General features: G+C 37.1%; 1 protein-coding gene across 2 annotated transcripts in view; it reads left to right on the top strand.

Annotated features, from left to right (window-relative positions):
- The window catches only part of MAP3K5 (mitogen-activated protein kinase kinase kinase 5), a 235,541-nt gene that overhangs the window by 99,923 nt on the left and 111,004 nt on the right, over window positions 1-24,614 (top strand). For both annotated transcript variants that reach the window (XM_032274669.1, XM_032274670.1), the window contains exon 8: window positions 21,249-21,361. In XM_032274669.1, the coding sequence (XP_032130560.1) occupies window positions 21,249-21,361 (113 nt within the window). The remainder of the gene's footprint in view (window positions 1-21,248; window positions 21,362-24,614) is intronic.

The following is a 24,614-nucleotide window of genomic DNA, read 5'->3' on the forward strand; positions in this document are numbered from 1 at the left end:
GAGTGCAGTGGCATGATCTCGGCTCACTGCAGCCTCTGCCTCCTGAGCTCAAGTGATCCTTCCACCTCAGCCTCCTGAATAGCTGGGACCACAGGTGTGTGCCACCATGCCCGGCTAATTTTTTGTACTCTTGGTAGAGAGAGGGCTTCACCATGTTGCCCTGGCTGGGGCAAAGATTTCTTAAACAAGGTTTAAAAATGCCATGCATCATAAAAGATAAGATTGGTAAAATGTTCTGCATGAAAATTGGCTTCTGCTCATAGTAGCTTTTAGAAACAGCAGAGCAGATTCTATTGTGCTGATCTTCCTGTTGATAACAATTATAAATGTTGGAAAAAAGTTGGAAAGCACCGAAGAGTGACTAAAAGTAGCCAGAAACTGGAGAGGTTTTCATCCTTGGATGAAGTATACCACACAGGATAAAATCCACATTCAAATTGCTTTTCTTTTGGGGCATTCCCTTGTCTGCAGGGAGTAGGACAGATAGAACTTTAGCAGGAAATCATAGTCTTATTAGCCTGAGAGTAAGCTTGAGGTCCTCCAGAGGACCTGGAAACTGAGTGGGATAAGCCTTTGGTGATTAAGGTGAACCACCAATATTTATTTGCCTTTTATTTAAAAACTAGATACTCCTAAGAGGAGGACAACAAATCCAAACTCTCTACAGCTTATTATCCAAAATGTCGAATACACCATGAAAAGTACTAAGGAACCTGGGTGTGGTGGCATGTGCCCATTGTTTCAGCTACTCAGAAGGGTGAGATGGGAAGATGGCTTGAGCCCAGGAGTTCAAGACCTGCCTGTACAATATAATAAGACCTGTCTTATTAAAACAAAAACAAAAAACAGAAAAACACCAACTACTAAAGAGGTGAAGAAATAGAAATGTGTGACTTATAATTAAGAAAAAAATTAGTCATAGAAATAAACCTATGGATAACACAGAGTTTAGAATTACTAGACAAGGACATAAAAATAACAAGGATAAATATATCAAAGAATCTACTTGAAAAGATGAATATAATGGGTGAAAATATGAGGAATTATAGGAGATATTTGGAAACTGGAAATAACCAAATGAGAGTTCTAGAACTGAAAAGTACAATATCTGAAGTTGAAATGCCATCAAATCAGATTAACAGCAGATAGGACAGAATATCGTAAAAGAGCAATAAACTTGAAAACAAGTTATTAGAAATCATTAAAATTGAAGCAGAGGCAAGAAAAAGATTAAGTCATTAATAGTTCCAGTGACCTGTATAATAACATTGAGTGTTCTAAGCACTTTTTTTTAAAGTTTTGGTTTTTTTTGGAGACAGAGTCTTGCTCTGTCATCCAGGCTGGAATTCAGTGGTGCAATCTCAGCCCACTGCAACCCCTGCCTGCCAGGTTCAAGCGATTCTCATGCCTCAGCCTCCCAAGTATCTGGATTACAGGCGTGCTCCACCATGCCCCGCTAATTTTTTAATTTTTAGTAGAGATGGGGTTTCTCCATGTTGGCCAGGCTAGTCTCAAACTCCTAACCTTCTGATTTGCCCGCCTCGGCCTCTCAAAATGCTGGGATTACAGGTGTGAGCCACCGCACCCAGCCTTGAGTGGTCTAAATACTTTTAATTGGAGTCCCAAAAGGAGAGGAGAGATATAATATTGCAGGGACAATATTTGAATAATTAGTGATCAAATATTATTCAAATCTGTTCAAACAAACAAACAAACAAAAAACAGCTCACAGATCCCGGAAGCTCAGCAAAACCCAAGAAGCATAAATGCAAAGAAATTATCTCTTGGCACATCATAGTGAAATTGGTGAAAAACAGAAATACAAGAAAAGGTCATAAATGCAGCCTAGGAAAGAAGATACATCAGGGGAAAGAATGAGTGCTAACTTATCAGAAGGAAGCCAGAAGATAATGGAATGACGTGAAAGTGCTGAAAGAAAAAGAAACAATCAACTAAGAGCTCTATATCCAGTGATAATGTCTTCAAAAATGAGGGGTGAAGTAAAGACGATTCTAGATAAATAAAAACTGAGATAATTTGTTGCCAGCAGAACTTCTCTACAAGAAATGTTAAAATCTTTAGGCTGAAGGGAGATGAAACCAAATGAATCTGTAGGAAGGAGCATATAGCACTGGAAATAATAAATATATGAATAAATTTGAAAGATACCATGAACAAAGAAATCACAGACAGGGAGCAATGCATGCAACCAATGTAGAGTATATATTCAGTGTATGTAACTACTCAAACTATCTTTAAGAAAAAGAGATTTAAAAAATATGCATAGGATATGAACAGATTATTCACAAAAATGGAATCACAAATGGCCAATAAACATATTTTTGAAACATATAAAAAGATGATTTTTAGCTAAAACTATGATATACCACTTTACACTATTCAGATTAACCAGTATGTATAAATCTGACAATATCACTTGTTAGCCAGGATGTTAGGGAAATGTGAGCCCTAATGCCTGTTGGTTATGGTATAAATTTCTATGTGTGCTTAAATTTGGCATTATCAAGGAAAGTTGAGAACTTCCCTACCCTAGGTCCATTAGATTTATATACCTTAGCGTAAATCTTAGATGTTTGTCTACATAAAAGTTTCAACATTAAAAAAAAAAACAAAAAACTTAAAGTAAGCAAGTGGCAGGAGGATACAGAGTATGGTACCATTTATAGAATGTTTAAAAACAGTCATAGAGATTTAGCATAAGTATAGATGCACGGATGGGCATCATAAACTCCAAATTCGGTGTAATGGTTACCAGCGGGGAGGAAGAAGTAGAAAGCGATCCTGGAGTGATTCACATGCAGTTTCAAGTATATTTAAAATATTTTATTTCTTAAGCTGAGTAGGAAGTATATTGGGGTACTGCTTATATTATTCTTTTGTACTTTGTATTCCTACCACATTCCCAAAATAGTCCTTGATTTAAAAAATATTAAAGGAGGCCAACTTAGTTTAGCAGTTCCTGTATGGTAGCCATAATTTTTTTTTTAAGTTTTGAAACAGTTTTTAGCTTTTAGAAATCCTAGATCATTTTCACAGTTTAGAGAGACTGTCTTAGTTCCTTTATGTGCTTCTAAAACAGAATACAAGAGACTGGGCAATTTGCAAAGAATATATATATACTTCTCATAGTCCTGGAGGGTGGAAAGTCCAAGATCAAGGGGTCAGCATCTGTCAAGGGCCTTCTTGTTGCATCAGCCCATGGCAGAAGGGCAAACAGAGAGCGGGCAAATGGGGGCTGAACACATTCCTTATTATTATTTATTTTGTTTTGTTTGAGACAGAGTCTCACTCTTGTTGCCCAGGCTGGAGTGCAATGGCACAATATCGGCTCACCACAACCTCCACCTCCCCGGTTTAAGCAATTCTCCTGCCTCAGCCTCCCAAGTAGCTGGGATTACAGGCATGCACCACCACACCCAGCTAATTTTGTATTTTTAGTAGAGACCGGGTTTCTCCATGTTGGTCAGGCTGGTCTCAAACTCCCGACCTCAGGTGATCTGCCAGCCTTGGCCTCTCAAAGTGCTGGGATTACAGGCATGAGCAACCGTGCCCACCCTTTTTTTTTTTCTTTTTTTTGAGACAGAGTCTCACTCTGTTGCCCAGGCTAGAGTGCAGTGGTGTGATTTCGGTTCACTGAAACGTCTGCCTCCCAGGTTCAAGGGATTCTTCTGCCTTAACCTCCTGAGTAGCTGGGACTATAGGCACATGTCACCATGCTTGGCTAATTTTTTGTATTTTTAGTAGAGAAGAGGTTTCAGTATGTTAGCCAGGATGGTCTCAATCTCCTAAGCTCGTGATCCACCCGCCTGAGCCTCCCAAAGTGCTGGGATTACAGGTGTGAGCCACCGCACCCGGCAGAGCACATTCTCTTATAAGGAGCCCACTCCCTCTATACGGAACCAGCTTCTGATATAACAGCATTAATCCTTTCATAGGAATGAGCCCTCATGGCCTTCCATTAGGCTCTATCTCCTAAAACTGTCGCATTGAAAATTAAGTTTCCAACACATGCTTTTGGGGAGAAACATTCAAACCATAGCAAGAACTGAAAAGTAGGATAATGGTGAGCAGGGAAAACACTTAGGGACAGTAATTTTCTAGATCCTTTAGGGAAGCTTTTGTTTGGACTTTTAAATTTGTACTATAAATTTTTGTTATACTGCTAAGATTTTCACAGTTTATCTTAGCCAAATTTATTTTTTAAACTTTTATTTTTTAAAAACGGCATCTTGCTCTGTTGTCTAGGCTGGAGTACAGTGGCGTAGTCATAACTTACTTGCAGTCTTGAACTCCTGGGCTCAAGCAGTCTTCCTGCCTGCTGAGTAGCTGGGACTACAGGTACACACTACAACACCTGGCTAATTTTTAAATTTTTTGCAGAGATGTGGCCTTGCTATGTTGGCCAGGTTGGTCTTGATGAACTCCTGGCCTCAAGTGTTCCTCCTGCCTCAGCCTCCCAGAATGGTGGGATTATAGGTATGAGCCACTGTACCTGGCCTTAACCAAGTTTTTTTTTCTGCTTTTACAAAAGAGGAATGTAATTCTGCAGCCCTTTTATTACCCTGATGTTTGCACTTTAGGAAAATTCTTAATTGTAGGAGAATTCAAATAGGATATTTGAGGAGCATTATGCCCAGTATAAATGCTTTGATATGGTAGTGGCAATGAAATGCATAGATAATCCAAAGAGGCCTGTTCTAGGTCAATGAATTGAAATAGAAAACGTCTCCTATGAAGTTGGAGTGCATTGTGTACAAGGACAAGATAGAAGTGCTTTTCCATTTGAAAACAAAATAATTTAGAAGACGGAGAGCTTTCAAGGTCTCATAAAAGTTCAGTTAAGGAGCAGAGTGTTTTCTGGTTTTGTTTTTGTTTCAAAATTCTGGCTCTTTTTTTTTTTTTTTAAATAATTCCCATTTAGCCTAGGAACATTAACTGCCTCTCAAAAGAGCTTTGTGTTGAAGGTCTTCAGGTCAAATTGAAGATGTCAGGATTTTCGTGATTTCATTTCAAGCTATCCATTTATTTTCTGGTAAGAGCAGGAAATGCTGTTAGAGCTCAGAGACTTCCAGTGGGTCAGTCTTCAGGAGTTGATCTTGCACATGTCACTTACTGGTTTATTTAGTAATTTAAGAATGCCAGTTTACTGTAGAGGACCTATTCATAACCTGCCATTTTTGTCATTATATCCATTTGTCCTATTTAACAGTAAAAGGTATCCCCCACTCCCCAGTCTTAAAATTGACACTTTTTCATACCCTTGCTTATAAAGCTATTTTGGTATTTCTTAGCGTTTTGCCCAGCTTCCACTGTAGTGCAAACATACACTTATTTGTCTTGGCATTGTCTCCAACCTCTCTTTCTGTTAGAGCTGAGAAGGAAAACTGCCCTGTCAAGGTGCTCACAGGGAAGAGGGCTGCTGAGGTTGTCGGGCATCTGGCCACATGTACCTGGGATTACACCTCTCCTTAGTCATGGGTCCCAAAGGGATGTTTCGACTGACTTTTTTTTTTTTTTTTTGAGTCATAATCCCCTGGGTTTTCATTTCTCAAATGCAGGTGCTGGGATAAGGAGTGAGGTGTTAGGGCAGGTAGTCAGTCCTTTGGGCTTCTTTCCAGGGACTGAATCATTTTCTCTTAACTTGAATAAACAGTCAGCTACTGACCAAGGTAAGTTTAATAGCTCCAACTCAATGGAAAGAGAACCCCAAGCAGTTGTGATTACAATGGCTCATCGAACTCTTTCTTGTAATTTTCCTTTTTAATAAGGTTAATAAATGTTCCTGCCCCACAGTGGAGGGAGGAAGTTTTACTCTCCTGGGCATATTATCTGATTCAAGTACTGTACATGGCAGCGTTTGACTGTTACAGAGAGCCTCTACTGTGATCTATTTTCTGATAGCTTTAGTTGGGGGTTCAGAATGTGAAAACAGAAAATAGGGGAAAAAATTGGTTTAGGTTTTTTTTTCTTAGAACAGGATCTTGCTCTGTCATCTAGGCTCAAATGCAGTGGTGCAGTCCTGGCTCACTGCAGCCTTGAACTCCTGGGTTCAAGCAATCCTCCTGTCTCAGCCTACTGAGTAGCTGGGACTATACCCAGGTAATTTTTGAATTTTTTGCAGAGACAAGGTTTCCCCATGTTGCCCAGACTGATCTTGAACTCCTGGGCTCCAGCAATCCGCCTGCCTCACCTCCCAAAGTGCTGGGATTACAGATGTGAGCCACCACGCCTAGCTGGTTTAGATTTTTCTAATTGTGCTGAATTGTAGTATATTGTTGAAACAAACGTTGATTCTTGACTCTTGTCTGAGACAGAGAGTGAATGATTTGAATGAATACATCCTAATTTAAGCATTTAAAAAAATAGTCCTCTAACATTTGATGTTTTGCATTGTCATTTCCTTAGTTATTTTTGTTCATCTCAGCTCTTGAGAATGGCTGAAATAATGCAATTTTTATTTAAAAGGTTGTAGCTTTTTTTCTCATAGCTTTTCAATATAAAGATTTAAATAAGTGAAAGACAGCAGTGGTCCCCATCACATGTGCTAGTTAACGGATGACTTGAGCTGCAGGAGAAGGAGCAAGATGACAGCAGAGAGGGTGAGAAGCTAGGAAGAGAGCCAGATTTCAAACGGTGAGAATTTGTGACTCAAGAGCTGAGACTTACATCCTAAAAAACAGCCACCAAGTTTCTGAAGTGGCATACTTAACCCCTGGAGATGATCCAAGGAAGTGTTATTGACAAATCACCCTGCTTTAGAGGACCATGGACATTCTCATTGCCAGATGATCTCCACAATTTCTTTTTAAAGCCAATCTAAAAAGAAATAAGCATGAAATGGTTATGCTGAATTCCTATGCACCATGACTTATTTAGAAAATTTTGTTATATGCAGTATTTGTTCACATAGGTAGAAATAGTAATAATAATTGACCCTTATTGTTCACACAAAGTTTCTATGCGTGTTACTAATGAGGGAGGCTTACAAGAACCTTGTGAAGTGGGCAAGACTGACATTTTTCTTCCTTTTTTTTTTTAAATTGAGGTAGGGTCTCACTCTGTTGCCCAGGGTCTCACTCTGTCAATCAGCGCAGATCACAGCTCACTGCAGCCCTGAACTCCTGGGCTCAAGTGATCCTCCCACCTCAGCCTCCCAGGTAGCGAGGACCACAGGCATATGCCACCATGCCTCGCTAATTTTTTATTTTTTTGTGGAGACAAGGTCTCGCTATGTAGCCCAGGCTAGTCTCGAATTCCTGGAGCAAAGTGATACTTCTGCCCCAGCTTCCCAAAGTGCTGGGATTACAGATGTGAGCCACCACACCTGGCCACTTCCTCCCATTTTGCAACTGACAAAATTGAAATTCAAAGAAGTCAAGTGAATTTTGTGATGCCCTGTGATTAATAAAATTTCAAATCTAATTTTTTCAGATCTAGTGTTGTTTTTACTGTATCCTAGACCTTCTTTCCTGGAGTTTCCAGGAATAGACATTTGCAAAAATGTCTCGATTTCAGTTTTGTTGAAGAAGTATGAACAATGGGAGACTGACAAGGGATTAATGTTGACACAATACTTGGAAACAGTGTGATCTTGAGCAAATTGCTTAACCTTTAGAAAATTCCATATTCTTACTTAAAAGAAATTTAACACTTGTTTAGATGAGTTAGAATGCTCTTGGCATATTGCAAGTAACAGAACACCTTACTCCAATAGGTTTAATCATAAGAAAATATATCTCCTAAAACATGAAGTTCAGAAGTAGGACTGGCTGAAGTGTAGCTTGAACCAGCAGGTGAGAGACATCAGCTCAGGTCCTTTCCCTTGCTGTGATCATGGGTGGCTCTGACCTTAGAGTTTGCAAGGTGGCTGTGGCCATTCCAGGATCAATCCAAATTAGCTACACCAATGTCGAGGGGAAACGAGGCAATCTTTTCCTGTATCTTTCTCTTAGGACTGAGAAAATATACTCATAAAAACCTACTCCAGACTTTCCTTACACCTTCATGCTTCTAGTATTTCATCAGCCCCAAACTACACAAATCACTAGCAAAGAGGATGGGATTATTACAACCGGTTTAGACTAATCTCTTTGGGATGAGTGCTTTGTGGTGAGGATTAAGTGAAACAACATATGTTAAAGTCTTGAAATTTAGTAAGCATTTAGTGTTATATCCTTGGTGTATAATATATCCTTGGTATATAATTTTGTATTTTTTCCACCTTCCCAATTTTTTATTTCTTTACCTATTTGTTGTATTTATCCATGTCAAAATGAACATTGACTATATTAAATTTCCTTTGTTCTAAAATACTTGTAAAGGTCCTTTTTTTTTTATTTCTTTCTGGATCTAGCTAAACATTTTAGCTAGTGAAGGAAAATGTATAGAGTCTATAATTTTTACACAGGCCCTGTCTGAATTTCATGTATCAGGGATATTGTGGGAGCATGTAGGATAGGCAGTACTCAGCTTGAAATCACATTTGGTTTTGTAGAAAATGGTGTTCTCATTCGTAAGGGAAGATATGAAGTCATTTTGAGAACTTTGAAAGGAAATTAGGTGCTTGTACTGTATTAGCATAATCATGTCTTTCTTGTTATAATGCCGAAAAAGATCCATAGCCAGGAAATTAAAAGCATTGTCTGTTTTTAGCATTAATATGTTCATTTTTCCATAGTAACTTGGGGAAGAACAGTGAGTCTTGCCTTATCAACTAATTTTCTTTTACGTCAGTGACAGTGCTATTCAAACAGTAATATGTGCCTAATAAAGATTTAGTTTTTACATTATTAATGGGGCTGGCTCTACTTTGGAAGAGTTATATAACAAACTAATCAACAGACAAATAAAGACCAATGTCAGTTTTCCATTTGCCAGATTAGCCTTGTTTCCTTTGTCTTGGCTTCAAGTTATCTTTCTCAATGTTCTCTTCATTTTACCACCCTCCTTCCCCCTCTTTCCCCACCTGCAGAGTCTTATCTCACTCTTGTTCAGTAACATTATTTTTGCTTAGTCCTTTATTGTGTCTATTATATGAGTTCCCAAATAATTTTGGATGATTTTTATTTTTAGAACAGAAAGCCTGGAGAGTTCTTAGTAACTCAGCATGACACCAGCTCATTGGTGACCAGATATTTATGGTTCCTAAGGGGTCAGTAGTTCCAAGATGACCTAGGAACTTAGGTGAAACACACAACGTGTCTATAGCTGCTTTGTAAACAAGTGCCCTGGAACATCAGTCTCATGCTTTAACCTTGATTAATACCACATTCAGCAGATGATGGATTGGATGAAGCTGTGTTATGGTATGACTAACTCGAGGTCTATGAATGATAATTTTTTTTTTTTTTTGAGACAAGGTCTCACTCTGTTTCCCAGGTTGGAGTGCAGTGGTGTGACCATGGCTCACTGCAGCCGCAACCTCCTGGGTTTAAACTATCCTCCTGCCTCACCCTCCAAAGTATCCATGACTACTGATGTGTACCACCACACCCAGCTAATTTTTCAAATTTTTTCTAGAGATTGGGGGTCTCACTGTGTTGCCCAGGCCAATCTAGAACTCCTGGGCTGAAGTGATCCTTCTTCCCCAGCCTCCCAGAGTACTGGGATTGCAGGCATGAGCCACTGCACATGGCCAGAATGAGGGTATTTACTATATCTCTGTAGAGGTTTCATAATTGACTAACAAACATGGAGCACCTAAGAGGAACTAAGACTTGCTTTATGTAATTCAGTTATTAGAGGAGTGAGTGAGAGAATGACATATTTGCCAGGCATTATACGGAAAGGGAAGGAGAATATGGAAGAATAGGAGTGATTTCACATAGAGAACAAAGCAATTGTTTGCGAATCTGGCTGCGAACATCAGAATTGCTTAGGGAATTTTTCAGCAATGGGCAATTCTTTGCCCCTGAAGATTCTGCTTTAGTGGATCCATCCTACAGTATAGGTTATTCATAATTGATTAATGTGACTATTCCCCTTGTATGAAACATTTGGATTTTCCCCATATTTGCTGTCGCTCCCTTCCTCCTTAAACTTTACTGTTCTTCATAGCCTCAAAGATTAAATCTAAACCCCTAGCTCCATCCCTGCTTCTTCTTCAGAGCTCTTCCAGATGTATCTCTTCCCATCTTTCCAGCCTTCTTAGAATACGGGTTTGCATTTTTTTAAAGAATTGGGGTAGTTATTGCAAGAATAAGTGTACATGAGTCATAAACATGTTAAAACTATTCACCTTTGAGAGTAATCAAATTAGAACAAGTTAAAATCCTGAGCTATTCCTTTTTGTTGTAATCAATTAGCAAAGATGGAAAGAGATGAAAATAATTTATTTTGGCATGGGTGCACTGTAAAAGTCACTCTCTACACTGCCCTGGAGAATGCGAATTGGTAAAGACCTTTCTGGAAAGCAGTTTGGCATTGTTCATCAAAAGCTTTGAAATAATTCGTGTTCTTTGATCCAGTTCTGTCATTGGGAAACTATCCTAAAGAAATGGTAGATATGGAAACAGAGCTGCAGTGACATTCACGAATTTTATGCCAACCAAAGGTTAGAAGAAATCTAAATATTCAAAAATAGAGAAATCGTTAAGCAAAAGACAACATTTCCATAGGATGGAATATCATTCATTCAAAATTTGGTGGTAAAATATATACAAATAAAAGTTACCATTTTAACCATTTTAAGTGTACAGTTCAGTGGCATTAAGTACATTCATGTTGTTATGCAACTATCATCACCATCCATCCACAGAAAATTTTTTTGTCTTGCACAATTGAAACTCTGTATCTGTTAAATAACTTCCCATTCTCTCCTTCCCCCCAGCTCTGGGGAACCACCATTCCACTTTCTTTCTATAAATCTGTCTGAATTTGACTACTCTAGGTACTCGTGTAAATAGTATCATATTTGTTTTGGGGTATGGGTGGCTGACTTATTTCGCTAAACATAAGGCCCTGAAATCTTCATTCATGTTGTAGCATGTGTCTGAATTTCCTTCCTTTGTAAGGTTGAATAGTGATTTTGTTGTGTATATATATCACATTTTGTTTATCCATTCAGCTCTTGATGGACATTTAAATTGTTTCCAACTTTTTTGGCTATTGTAAATGATACTACCTTAAACATTGGTATATAAATATCTCTTTAAGGTTCTACTTTCAATTATTTTAAGTATATACCAGAAGAAAATGTGGTTTTGAAAAATGTTTCATAATAACATGCATCATATTTCATCAGTTGAACCACAGATCATTAAAAATAGTGTGATTCTCTTTTTTTGGAAAAAAAAAAGTATGTGTGTGGTGAAAGGACTGGAAAAACATAGTTAGAATTTGGGGTTCTTTTATTTTGTTCCTGAGTTTTCTATTATAACAAGATACAGACACAAATAAGTAGTTTGAATTGGAGGCTTATACGCCCATAAGCAGATCACAGCCACAGGGTGATTCAGCATTAGTTTCTTCACATGCTGTCCTGCTTTGTTTCTGAGTTATTTTATGAGTGATAATTTCAGAAATATCCTTAGAGATAGAAAACAACATGTAATTCTAATTTAATTACTTTTGTGTCTCATAGAAAGAATCGCAACTGTTACATCACAAACAAGGAAAAATAGCAAGAACTTGACTTGAGCTCAGTGTCTTCGTTGTTGGAAAGTAGATATTCCAGCTAGAAATAATCAGTTCAAGAATATTTCTTTTATTTTTGATTTTTGTTGAACGTCTCAGTACAGATGCCAAAAGTAAAAAGTCTTTCTTTTTGCGACAGTCTCGCTCTGTTGCCAGGCTGGAGTGCAGTGGGGCAATCTTGGTTCACTGCGACCTCTGCCCCCTGGGTTCAAGCAATTCTTCTGCCTCAGCCTCCTGAGTAGCTGGGACTGCAGGTGTGTGCCACCATGCCCAACTACTTTTTGTATTTTTAGTAGAGACAGGGTTTCACCACATTGGCCAGGATGGTCTCAATCTCTTGACCTCGTGATCCACCCACCTCTGCCTCCCATAGTGCTGGGATTACAGGTGTGAGCCACTGTGCCCAGACAAAGTCTTTCTTGTGAAGACTTCATTACTCACTCTATAATCAAGGACTTAATTGCTTTTAAGCTAGTTTGCAATCAGGTAACAAATACAGTACTAATCATAAGACAATCCTTGAATAAAAATCTATTGCTTTGAAAGCCTGAAAGAGATGTTTGCATCTTCTAAAGGAAATAATGAATTAAAGAAAGCAAATTATTTGCTCCCTTTTGGCTGGGTATGGTGGCTCATGCCTGTAATTCCAGCACTTTGGGAGGCCGAGGCGTGTGGATCATCTGAGGTCAGGAGTTCAAGACCAGCCTGGCCGATGTGGTGAAACCCCATCTCTACTAAAAATACAAAAATTAGTTGGGCTTCGTGGCACACACCTGTAGTCCCAGCTACTCGGGAGGTTGAGGCAGGAGAATTGCTTGAACCTGGGAGGCGGCGGTTGCAGTGAGCCCAGATCACGCCATTGCACTCTAGCCTGGGTGACAGAGTAAGACTCCATCTAAAGAAAAAAAAATTATTTGCCCCCTTTCAACAAATGTTTAGTGCTAAAATAAATTTAAAAAAAAAAACAAAAAACAGGAGTGGAAGTAACTTCATACGGTTACTCAAATATAGCCACTAAATTTCTTTTAAGATGTAAATGTCTGATTTCCTAAAATTTATTTCCTTCTTAAAGTTGTATCTAATTTAGCTGTATGATTTTATTTCTCTATCTTTATAGATAGTTTTGCACTATTAATCATTGTTTATAGATTTCTTTATATAGAGGCATTTATTATTCATATCGATGTATCCTCTTGGTAAACTGTGACATTCTCAACAATATAAACCTCTTCTTTGGCGCATTTTTATGGGTGCATTTCAATAGTATTCTCATGTAAGTCTTTTTGAAATATTAGTCTTTTGTCTTATAAGACTGATCAAATATATTTTGTGAAAAACATCATTTTTTCCTTAAAATATATCAATATCTGTTTCTGTTTTATATAGAATACAACCTTTATCCTTAATATAAAAGAAGTTCTCATTTTTATTTTTCCTGTTTCATTCAACTCCCTTTTACTAAAAACAAAAACAAAAAAACTGAGAAAATAATGAGAAATAACTACAAAAATTGTTAGCACAAACCAAAGGGTAGACAGAGTGATACAAAGAAAAGGGCTTAAGCTTGGAATCCAGCAGAACTGGGTAAGGTTCCTGCTTGATTACTTCCACACTGCATAGCTTCCTATTCCTGTGCTTCAATTTCCTTATTGGTAAGGAATTCCTCCTAAAGAGTTGTCAGAATTAGAAGTATTATGCCTGAAATTTCTCATTCAATGCCTTGTACCTAGTAGGTCCTCAGTAATCAGAGGCAGCTACTATTGATTCTTTTACCCTTTGATGTTAATCACAGCTTTCCTTGATAGAGATTATAATCTATTATAATCTATAATCTAATATTTAATCTTCCTACGAATGAGGACAGTGATTTCTAACAATAATATTGTATTATTGTTAGAAATCACTGTCCTCATTCGTAGGAAGATTAAATATTCCCACCCATGACACCAGACTTGATTGATGAGCATTCTAAGCAGAAGTTTTGAGAGCAATTTTGTGATTGTACCACATGTACTTTCATGTACTTTTTCCTTGGCCGTTCCCTCGAGAAGGCTGCTCCTTCAGGCTGGATCCCAGATGGAAGACAGTGTGGAGCAGAGCTGAACCATGACGCAGAGTTCATGACACAGACATGTGGCATGAACAGGAGTTGGAAGCCACTGGGATTTGCAAGTTGTTTGATACTGTGGCACTCTTATCCTAAATGTCTGAGTCAGCACCTTCAGTTAAAATGCATATCATCATTATATTAACATCTATATTTGTAAAATCAAGTTTGAGTCTTAGAAAACCAACAGAATGATAATATGTATATGAAAATTAACAAAAGAAACTAGAGAATGTAAATATGGCAGTAATAAGGATCAATATGCTTGCTATGACTAAGCTTCAAGTCAGTATGCTCTTTAGTAGTAGAATAAAGGAAGCTATCATATACCAATTCCTCAGAGGAAGCTAAACTCTTCCTAGCAGTAAATTAAGGGAATTTCTCATGACAGACTCAGTGTAAATAAAATCCACATAAACAACAATCAATCAATAAAAGCTATATAAATAACATCAATATTTTTATTGAAGTCATGTACTCCAGTAACATTAAGATGCAACACAGTGAATAATGGAGCACAGTGAAAGTGATTCACAATTCACTTGTTTAAGGGTGGTCCAGGGATGTAGTTTCTAGTAATATAGTTTTATCAAGATAAGAATTTAGGTCACAAAAGGAAGTTAAAAGATTATTTGCATGTTGTATGAACTGACGTATTTACCAGTTGTCTCAGCCTGGTTCTTGGTAGGAAGTGGATATATTCTTTCTTCATTTCACAAGTATTTCATAATCACCTGCAGTGTGTCAGGTATTCTGATGATTCAAGTACCAGAGTGTCATTGGTCAGCAAGGCTGATAAGGTTCCTGCTCTTACGGAGCTTATATTCTCTTGGAGCAGATAGACAATAAAAAGAAGAATTTCAGATTATTATAAATTCTGGTAACAGATGTGGAGCAATTCAGAGTTTCCATTTTTTTCTTGTGTAATGCTTTTATGTGATTTCAAGACTTTTTTTTCGTCTCATCCATGTTGTTATATTTATTGGCATAAGGTTATTCCAAATATCCTTTACTTTGCTTTTAATGCTCATGTCATCTGTACTGATGCCCCTTTTTTTGTTTATGAGGGCTCAGCAGTAATTTTTGTCTCTCTCCCTCTCATGAGAAGTCTGCCTAGGAGTTTATCAATTTTGTTAATCTTCGCAAAGAACCATGTTTTGACACTATTTTCTTTATTGCATGTTTGCTTTTTATTTCATTGATTTCAGCTATTTTCTTTGTTATGCCCTTCCTTCCACTTTGAAGATGATATGCTGTTTGTTTACTGGATGGAAGCTTGGAGCATTGATTTTTCAACCTTGCTCCTTTTCCATTATCTACATTTAAGGGTATAATTTGTTCTGCATCCCAGACATTTTATATATTAGACTTTCATTATCTCGTATATAACAACATATGTATATTGTTCAGTTTAACTACCTTCTAATTTTCAGTATGAGTTCTTCTTTGACCCTTGGGTTATGAAGTGAGTTGCCCAATTTCCAATTATATCTTTCTTTCTTTCTTTTTTTTTTTTGAGACAGAGTCTTGCTCAGCCACCCAGACTGGAGTACAATGGTGCATTCTCTGCTCACTGCAACCTCCACCTCTCAGGTTCAAGAGAGCCTCCAGCCTCAGCCTCCTGAGTAGCTGGGACTACAGGCACATGCTACCATATCTGGCTAATTTTTTTTGTATTTTTAGTAGGGACAGGGTTTTTCCATGTTGGTCAGGCTGGTCTCAAACTCTTGACCACAGGTGATTTGCCTGCCTCAACCTCCCAAAGTGCTGGGATTACAGGCATGAGCCATGGCACCCGGCCATATCTTTCTTTATTGTTCTGTGATTTAATTCTATTGTGGTGAGAGAGCACATTTTTCATTATTTCAGTCCTTTGAAATGTGTTGAGAAGTACTTTATGGCCCAGAATATGGTACACAGTTGTTAGGTGTAGCGTTCCAGATAAGTCAGTTAGATTAACGTAGCTAATAATGTCATTCAAATCTATATCCTCACTGATAATTTTTGCTTTATATGTTTTGAAGCCATGCTCTTAGGTACATTTGGGACTATGACATTTTCCTATTGAATTTATCTCTTTATCATTATGAAATGTCCATTTTTTTCTCTTATAATACTTTTTATCTTAAAGTCAATTTTGTCTCATAATATTTAATGATAACATTTAATATTTGGGTGATATATCTTTATGGATCATTTCACTTTCAACATACCTATGTTCTTACACAGGTTAAGTACCTTTTACATAAAATGCTTGGGACCAGAAGTGTTTTAGATTTTTTATATTTTTGAATTTGGGAATATTTGCATTATAATTGCTAGTTGAGCATCCCTAATTTGAAAATTGGATATCAGAAATGCTCCAATGAGCATTTCCTTTGAGCATCACATTGGCACTCAAAATGTTTTGGATTTTGGAGCTTTTTAGATTTCAGGTTTTTCGATTAGGATTACTCAACTTCTATTTACAGTGTGCCTTTTTAAAATGAATGCAATTGCATTTTTTCCTGTTATTGTTCAGTCTAATTTGAAAAATCTCTTTCATTAGGAATGATTAGATCATTTACATTTAATGTGGTAACTGATAGTTGGGGTTATATCAATAACATTGACTTTGTCTTATTTATTTTCTGTTTGTCTTATGTTTTTTTGTTCCTTTAGTCCTCTATTCTTGCTTTATTTTTAGTAACACTTTCTCCTACATTGGCACTTTAGTAATGTTTTCATATTATTCTTTGAGTGTTCCCTAAAGATTACAACCTGCATCCTTGACTTTTATAGTCTGCCTTACATTTTGTATTTTACTGCCTCCTGAACAATGAAAGAAACTTGGAACAATTTAAATAATCAATAGATCTTAAATAATATATATATATTTTATATCTAATCACATATTACTCTTTCTGATGCTCTTTCTTTCTGCGTTCAGTGCTTCCAAATGAAATCACTTTCCTTTAGTCTGAAGCACTTTGAATATTTTTTTGTAGTTCAGATCTGCTGGCAACTAGTTCTCCCAGTTTTTGTCTGAAACTATCTTTTTTAGACTTTTTTTTTCTTTTATTACTCTAAAGATGTCACTATGTTGTATTCTGGCTTCCATAGTTTGTATGGCAAAGTCTACTGTCAATTTTATTGCTCCTTTGAAAGTAATGTATCTTTTTTCTCTGGCTGATTTTAAAAGATTTTCCTCTGTGTTTTTGGATTTTGGTTATGTGTTTTGGCATTTAGACTGTAATTATCTTATTTTATCCCACTTGAGTTTTCCTGAGCTTCTTGAATCTGTGGGTTGATGTTTTCATCAGTTTTGAAATTTTTTATCCATTACATCTTCACATATTTCTTGTGCTCCATATTCTCTTTCTTCTCTTTCTGGGGCTACAGTAATGCATAGGTTAGCCCATTTAACTGTGTCTCCTCTGTTATGCTCTGTGGTGTGTGTGTGTGTGTGTGTGTGTGTGTGTGTGTGTGTGTGTGTGTGTGTGTGTTTCTATCTCTCTGCTTCAGTTTAGATACCTTCTATTTGCATGCATTTTAGTTCACCAAAACTGTTTTTCTACTCTGTTGAATTAACTTGTAAGCCCATACATTGAATTCTGGTTTTTCAGGTATTGTATGTTTTGGTGCTAGATCATGTGATTTCTTTGACTCTGATTCTCTTTTGAAGTTGTTTATATATTTTATCCATTTTGCTTGTTCTCTATGTTGTTTACCATATTTGTCATAATTATCTTAAAGTCCTTGTCTACAAACTCCAGTATCTGAATTATCTTTAGGTCAGCTTTTCTTGTCTGTGTTCGCTCCTGTTTATTGGTCACAACTTCCTTGCTCTTTGCATGTCTTGTATTTCTATATTGTATTGCAGACATTTTGTATTGAAAAATTATTGAGACTTGGAGATGATTTTATTTTCACTCACAGAGATTCTCCCTGTCCTCTGTTAGCCAGACAGGATAAGAAGGTAATTACCTCAACAAATGCAGTTGAGTCGGGTTGGGTTTGGGTTTTAGTTTTCATTGACATTGACTGTTTTGTCTCTGCTTCTTAGCTGTGACCCTCTTGGGCTTCTAAGTGATAGGAAGGCAATTTCTATCTTCTTATACCTTAAATACTGTGAGAGATTTCATATCTGTCCTTAGAAGTTTTGCGTTTAGCTCTTTATTCTCCAGAATTTGGTAATTTTGTTTTTTGCGGGGGACAGAGTCTTTCTCTGTTGCCCACGCAGGAGGGTAGTGGTGCAATCTTGGCTCACTGCAACCTCCATTCCAGGGTTTGAGTGATTCTCCTGCCTCAGCCTCCCAAGTATCTGGGACTACAGGCACACACCACTATGTCTGGCTAAATTTTTGTATATTTAGTAGAGATAGGATTTCACCATGTTGGCTAGGCTGGTCTTGAACTCCTGACCTCAAGTGATCTGCCTACCTTGGCCTCCCAAAGGTCTGGGATTACAGGTGTGAGCCACCATGCCCGGCCCAAAATGTGGTAAGTTTCTTAAAGGGGAGACCTTTTTCCTATGGTTGTTGTAGACTCCTTTCCCTAGTGGAACTTTTCTTCTAAATACTCAGGAGATTTTACTCTGTCATCCCAGCTCTATTCCACCCCCCAACCTCCTCTACAACTCAGCATTCAGCAAATGTCCTGTGAAGAAAACAGCCACACATTTGGGGCTCCTTCAGGTTTTATACTCTCATGCCAATCCATGCATTTATCAAGAAATCCACGAGTTTATCTTTTTCCTGGTAAAGTTTAAAATAGGCAGAGTTTCTCTGCCCATGCCAAGCCCAAGCCTAATCTTAGGGTCAGAATCAGCAAATGCTTCCGTGAAAGACAACAGCAATTCAGCTCATCTTTGAAGGTCACTTCCCTCTTTGGAGTTTATTTCAGTGATTTTTTTGTTGCTTCCATAGATCTCCAGTGTATGCAAAAATGTATTTTTGATAATATTCTTATTTCCTCCAGTTACTGAAGCAGGAGTGATGTAGACAACTACATCTTACTTGGAAACACAAGTTTTTCCCCCTCACATTTAATATTCATCCACAATATAAATGGCTATGTAGCTTCCCAACATTTGTAATATATTCATTCCCTATTATACTTTATAGTATTATTGGAAATTTAGAGTAATTTTTCATCTGGTAACAAATGCCCTTGCAATGAAGCTTCTGATTACACATTTAATGTTTTTTCTTGGTATAAATTTGTAAATGTATAATTGTTATGTTAAGAGGAATACATAGTTTTTAAAAATTTCTATAGTTTTGATATTGGCAAATTTCTGCCAAGAATACTTACTTCCTTGCTTTGGGGGAATTCCCACTTCCTGTAGTGGTATACTAACGATATATAACAGGATTTAATTTATTTATTTTGTAATATACCTATATGCTCTTTTAATCTCCAGGAAACATTAAGACTTTTTCAATACAGTACTCAACTTATTATCATGGTTTGAGGGGAGCTCAAGAAAAATGTGAATTATTAGTTTTATTGGTATTTATACTTTGATTTAAAATTAGTATTTATATCTTATTGGTATTTATATTTTCATTTAAAATACAAAAATGTATTTTGTTTGTGGTAACAGAAAAACAGATATAAATCCAAATATTCATTTAGGTTGTTTTGGCACATAGGAAATATTCAGCCAATATTGATTGATTATTGATTCATTTGGATATGTCTTTATTTTTATATCTTCCTTTTCATATGTTTAGGAGAGACATTTCATGTTCTTTGGTTTCAGGGAAAATTAGTGTATTTAATGAAAAAGATTCCGTATCTTGATGTGAATTGGTTAGAAAGGGAAGTGTCTACTTCTTTCTTCTCCTAAATCCTTTCCTGTTGGGACACTATACTTGCCTCTGAACAAAGACAAAGAACTTTGAGAGTCATATTAGTCTAAGACTTGTAAGTTGTGACTTGCCTTGATATAGCTTCGAATATCTGTAGTCTGGGGATATATACTTTTTTCATTTAGAACGGAAACATATACTTCTAGAGAGATTAAAAAATGCCTTTTAATCACCTACAGTGATGCAATGGGACCTTTTTTTTTTCATATTCCATAGGTGCATAACCATCAGAGCCAACTAGTTAAGATTAATACTTATTTTTTTTTGTTTCTATTCAGAGATGCTTGTTCTAAAGAGTCAGATCTTAAAAAAAAAAAAAAAAAAAAAAAAGACATGGTCCTCAATATTCAGAAAAATATACTTTTTCTTCTCATTTGATGTTTAACTTATTTTAAATTATGGAAAATGTTGAGTATATATAAAGGCAAAGAATATATACATATGGTGCCTATAATATACACTATTGTGCCTTTCACCGTGTTTACTATTCCGGTTTTTTATTTACACAGTTATGACTTAGGTGAGAAAGCTTCTGTCTTAGAATTGTAATGTATCTTTTCCCACATAACCGTTTTTTGGTATCGTCAAATGGTCATTCATTAGATATTTAGTTCTTATGCTTTCTTCAGCATGATTTTTTTAAAAATAAAAGTTTCGTTTTTCATGCATTGGCTCAGGCAGTTCCTCTTAGTCACGAGGGCATTTATTTTATTTTTCTCATTTTATATGCCCTTGAGTAAAATTATATTGAATATTGTTGCCTGTTTAATAATGCACATAAGGAAACCCTTAAATGTATCCTAGGAAGTATTACCTTGAAAATAAAGTAAGAATTCAAACACTGAAGTCCTTTTAAATATTGAAGTGTTTTCAGAGGTTGATACTCGGTTTTGTGCATATTCAGAAAAGACTTTTTTTAACTCTCTGAGCCAAAATTAGTGTGCAGAGGCATAATCTCTGCTTTTCTTAATTTTATCTTATAATTGACGTTATTTCATTTTATATCTTTCTTATGGAATTGATCATTTTAGTATTTTACCTCCTCAATGCTCTGTATATTTTAAGAGTTTTCAAAAACTGCTTTTAAAAATATGTGCAGGGTTCTCATTTTTAAATGTTTATTGCACACACACACACACCGCCCCCCCCAATGGTGGCTTCCAAGTAGACTGCTACATTTTACTTTGAAACGCTAGTTTTCTTCGGACATTTAGCATGCTTCTACAACATATATGACTACATAGCTTTCTAACATTTGGAGTATGTGTTATTTCATATTACACTTTATAATATTATTGGATATTTAGAGTAATTTTTCACCTTGTAACAAATGCCCTTGTAACTAAATTTTCACATTCACATATTTCTGGTAGATGGTTGAACAGAGAATTTTTTTAAAAGACTAGGGTTACTAGGTTGAGGGTGAGCTAAGTGGGGGAATGCAACAGAGCTGTGGACAAAGATAAGCAGTTTCTGAAGCGTTAAATCCTAATAGCACACCAGATTCTGGGGTGAAGGCCAGTGCAATATTTTAGCTTGCTCAGGCATTGGAGTTATACAAACAGAAGCTATTACACACCCAGGGTTTCCTGATTGAGAAAGTTAACTTGTACATTTGTGTTTTTTTATAGGTTCAAAAAGGCATTTGAATCTGAGCCAACACTACAGTCAGGAATTAATTATGCAGTCCTTCTCCTGGCAGCTGGGCACCAGTTTGAATCTTCCTTTGAGCTCCGGAAAGTTGGTAATTACAACTTGGTATTTTACATAGAAATCAAGAAACTGGACCCAACTTGGTGAAAAGAACAAGAATCATGAACAGATAGATCTTTTGCTTCTGTCTCTTCATACTTCCTAAAGAGAAAAAATGAGCTTATAATATCTCCTTGTTTGATGTTTCATACTGTTGTACAGAATCCTGATATTAGGACATAATTCATAAAAGCCCCCTGGTTAATATTCTAGCTCAAACTCATATTGAGGATATGGGTTCTGCATTCAGCCCCCAACTCCCAATAAGGTTAGTGTTTTGTGAGGCATCAGGAATATTTCCTATTTTAGATTGTGCTTTCGTGGTGCTTTTTTCAAGAACCTCTGCTATTTCCTTTATCTGTGTCTCAAGCACACCTGTCCTTATGATTTCACTGGTACTGGGGGAAGAACCTCCCAAAGCCCCGGGAGCAACCAGGTCAAGCAGATGGCAGTCTTGGTAGGAACCAGGCTCCTCAGACCATCTTTGAATCGTAGCCATTGATAGAATGTGCTTTTGTCCCTTTTATGTGTAGACATTGTTTCATCTGCTGCCTTTCCCTGGGAATTTAAAGAAGTTAGGGCATCTCAGTGAACACAATTCGAGTGCTTTTCTTGGTTCTGGCTTTGATCACATTTTTAAAGATTCTAGACACTGGAATCCTATCTATGGCAATCAGATTTTGCTCTGTTGGGTGTCTAACCACCTCCTTTCAGAGAACCTATCCAACTCTTTTAGGAGTTATTACTGCAGACATAGAAATATTCAGCCTTATTTTTCTTAGGGAAAAAATAACACATTCATCTTAGTGAAGCTATGAATTGTAGAAGAAATTTTTTCTTCAAGATTAAAAAAAATATTTTTCTTTTTTTTAGAGACTAGGTCTCACTCTGTCACCCGGGCAGGAGTGCAGTGGTATGATCGTAGCTCACTGCAGCCTCGAATTCCTAAGCTCGAGCAATCTTCCCATCTCAGCCTCCCAAGAAGCTGGTACTATAGGTGTGCACCACCACACCTGGCTAATTAAATTTTTTTAAATAGAGACCCTAGAGCCACACTATATTGCCCAGGCTGGTCTTGAACTCATGGCTTCAAGCAGTTCTCCTGCCACAGCCTCCCAAAGTACTGGTATTACAGGCATGAGCCACCATACCTGGCCCATTTTAACTTGAGATTTTTTTTTTTACTTAAAGAGAAATGAATCCTAGACTTAAAAAAAAAATATTATTCTGGAAGAGCTTATGTCTATATGTAATGTTCTGGAAAATCTTTGAAGCTAAATAAAGTCAAAATATTTATTTGTTTATTTTTTTAAAGGCCCAGACTAAAAGAATGATAAAATCTTTATTATTGTGGGATAGCAGTGATATTAAAGGCATAAAAATCTGTTTGAAATAATTCTTTTTTTTTTCTTTTGAGACAAGATCTCACTCTGCTGCTCAGGATACAATCACAGCTCACTGCAGGCTTTTGCCATGTTGGCCAAGCTGGTCTTGAACTCCTGGCCTCAAGTGATCCGCCCACCTCAGCCTCCCAAAGTGCTGGTATTATAGGTGTGAGCCACCACTCCTGGCTGAGTATACAGCAACTCTTGGGAAATATTCTCACTAAAAATGTTTAACCTGAACCTTAAGATCTAAAGTTTGCTTAATAGAAATTACAAGCTCTAAAGAAATAAGTTAAATAATCCCGAGAAGTTACATCAGACAGAACAGAACATGAGAACACTAGAGCAGCGGTCCACAACCTTTTTAGCAATAGGGACTGGTTTCGTGGAAGACAATTTTTCCATGGACTCGGGGAGGGGAATGGTTCGGGGGTGATTCAAGTGCATTACATTTCTTGTGCACTTTATTTCTATGATTACATTGTAATATATAATGAAATAATTATACAGCTCTCCATAATTTAGAATCCGTGGGAGCCCTGAGCTTGTTTTCCTGCAACTAGACAGTCCCATCGGGGGGTGATGGGAGACAGTGACAGATCATCAGTCTTTAGATTCTCGTAAGGAGTGAGTAACCAACATCACTCACATGCACAGTTCACAGTAGTGTTCACGCTTCTGTGAGAATCTAATGCTGTAGCTGATCTGACAGGAGGTGGAGCTCAGGTGGTAATAAGAGCAATGGGGAATGGCTGTAAGAACAGATGAAGAAGCTTTTTGCTTGCTTGCCTGCCACTCACCTCCTGCATGTGGCCCCGTTCCTAACAGGCCACAGACCAGTACCTGTCCGTGGTCCTGGGACTGGGGACTCCTGCACTATAGAACTCCTTGTCTTTTCAAAAAGTCAGTGTCATGAAAACAAATGTGTAGAGGGATTGGTTAGATTAAAAGAGATTTAGAGGCCAAACACGGTGGCTCACACCTGTAATCCCAGCACTTTGGGGGGCCGAAGTGGGCAGATCACTTGATGTCAGGAGTTAGAGATCAGCCTGGCCAACATGATGAAACCCATTTCTACTAAAAGTACAAAAATTAGCCAGGTGTGGTGATTCACACCTGTAATCCCAGCTACCTGGGATACTGAGGCAGGAGAATTGCCTGAACCTGGGAGGTGGAGGCTGCAGTGAACAGAGATTATGCCACTGTACCCCAGCCTGGGCAATAGAGTGAGATTCTGTCTAAAAAAAAATTTTAGAGACATAAAAACTAAATGCAATTAATGTTTCTTGATTGGATTCTGGTTTGGAAAAAACAAAACAAAACTGTAAGAGACCTTTGGGAGTCAATCCAAGCATCTGAATCAGGACTACATATTAGATAATAGCAGTGAATTGTTTTTGTTAGGTGCAGTAATGGAATAAGATATATAGGAAGATTTTTTTAGGTATATGCTATAATATTTCAGAGTGAAATGTCATGTTATCTCCAGTTTAATTTGAAATGGTTCAGCAAAAATATTCAGGGAGGTGAAGCAATAGCAAAATGTTAACGATTGTTGAAAATATGGTCATTCATTTTAGTATTTATTTTGATGTATGTTTGAGATTATTCATAATTGAAAAGTAAAATGAAAAGGATCTATTCTCCACCACTTATGAGGTTTATGGCTTTAGACATGTTGCTAAACCTCTCTGGGATTTGTTTTCCTTAGCACAAAAAGGGAGATAATCTCTAACTCATTGTGGTGATGTATGGATTGAGAGAGTTACCATTTTCAATACACACAGCGCTGGGCATCTGAGTATTCAGTAAAGTCTCCCATTTTCCACTTAAAACAACCTTGAACATAGTAACAGCTGC

This window comes from Sapajus apella, unplaced genomic scaffold (assembly GCF_009761245.1).
Source record: "Sapajus apella isolate SASKATOON/1434 unplaced genomic scaffold, GSC_monkey_1.0 scaffold6, whole genome shotgun sequence".
NCBI lineage: Eukaryota > Metazoa > Chordata > Mammalia > Primates > Cebidae > Sapajus > Sapajus apella.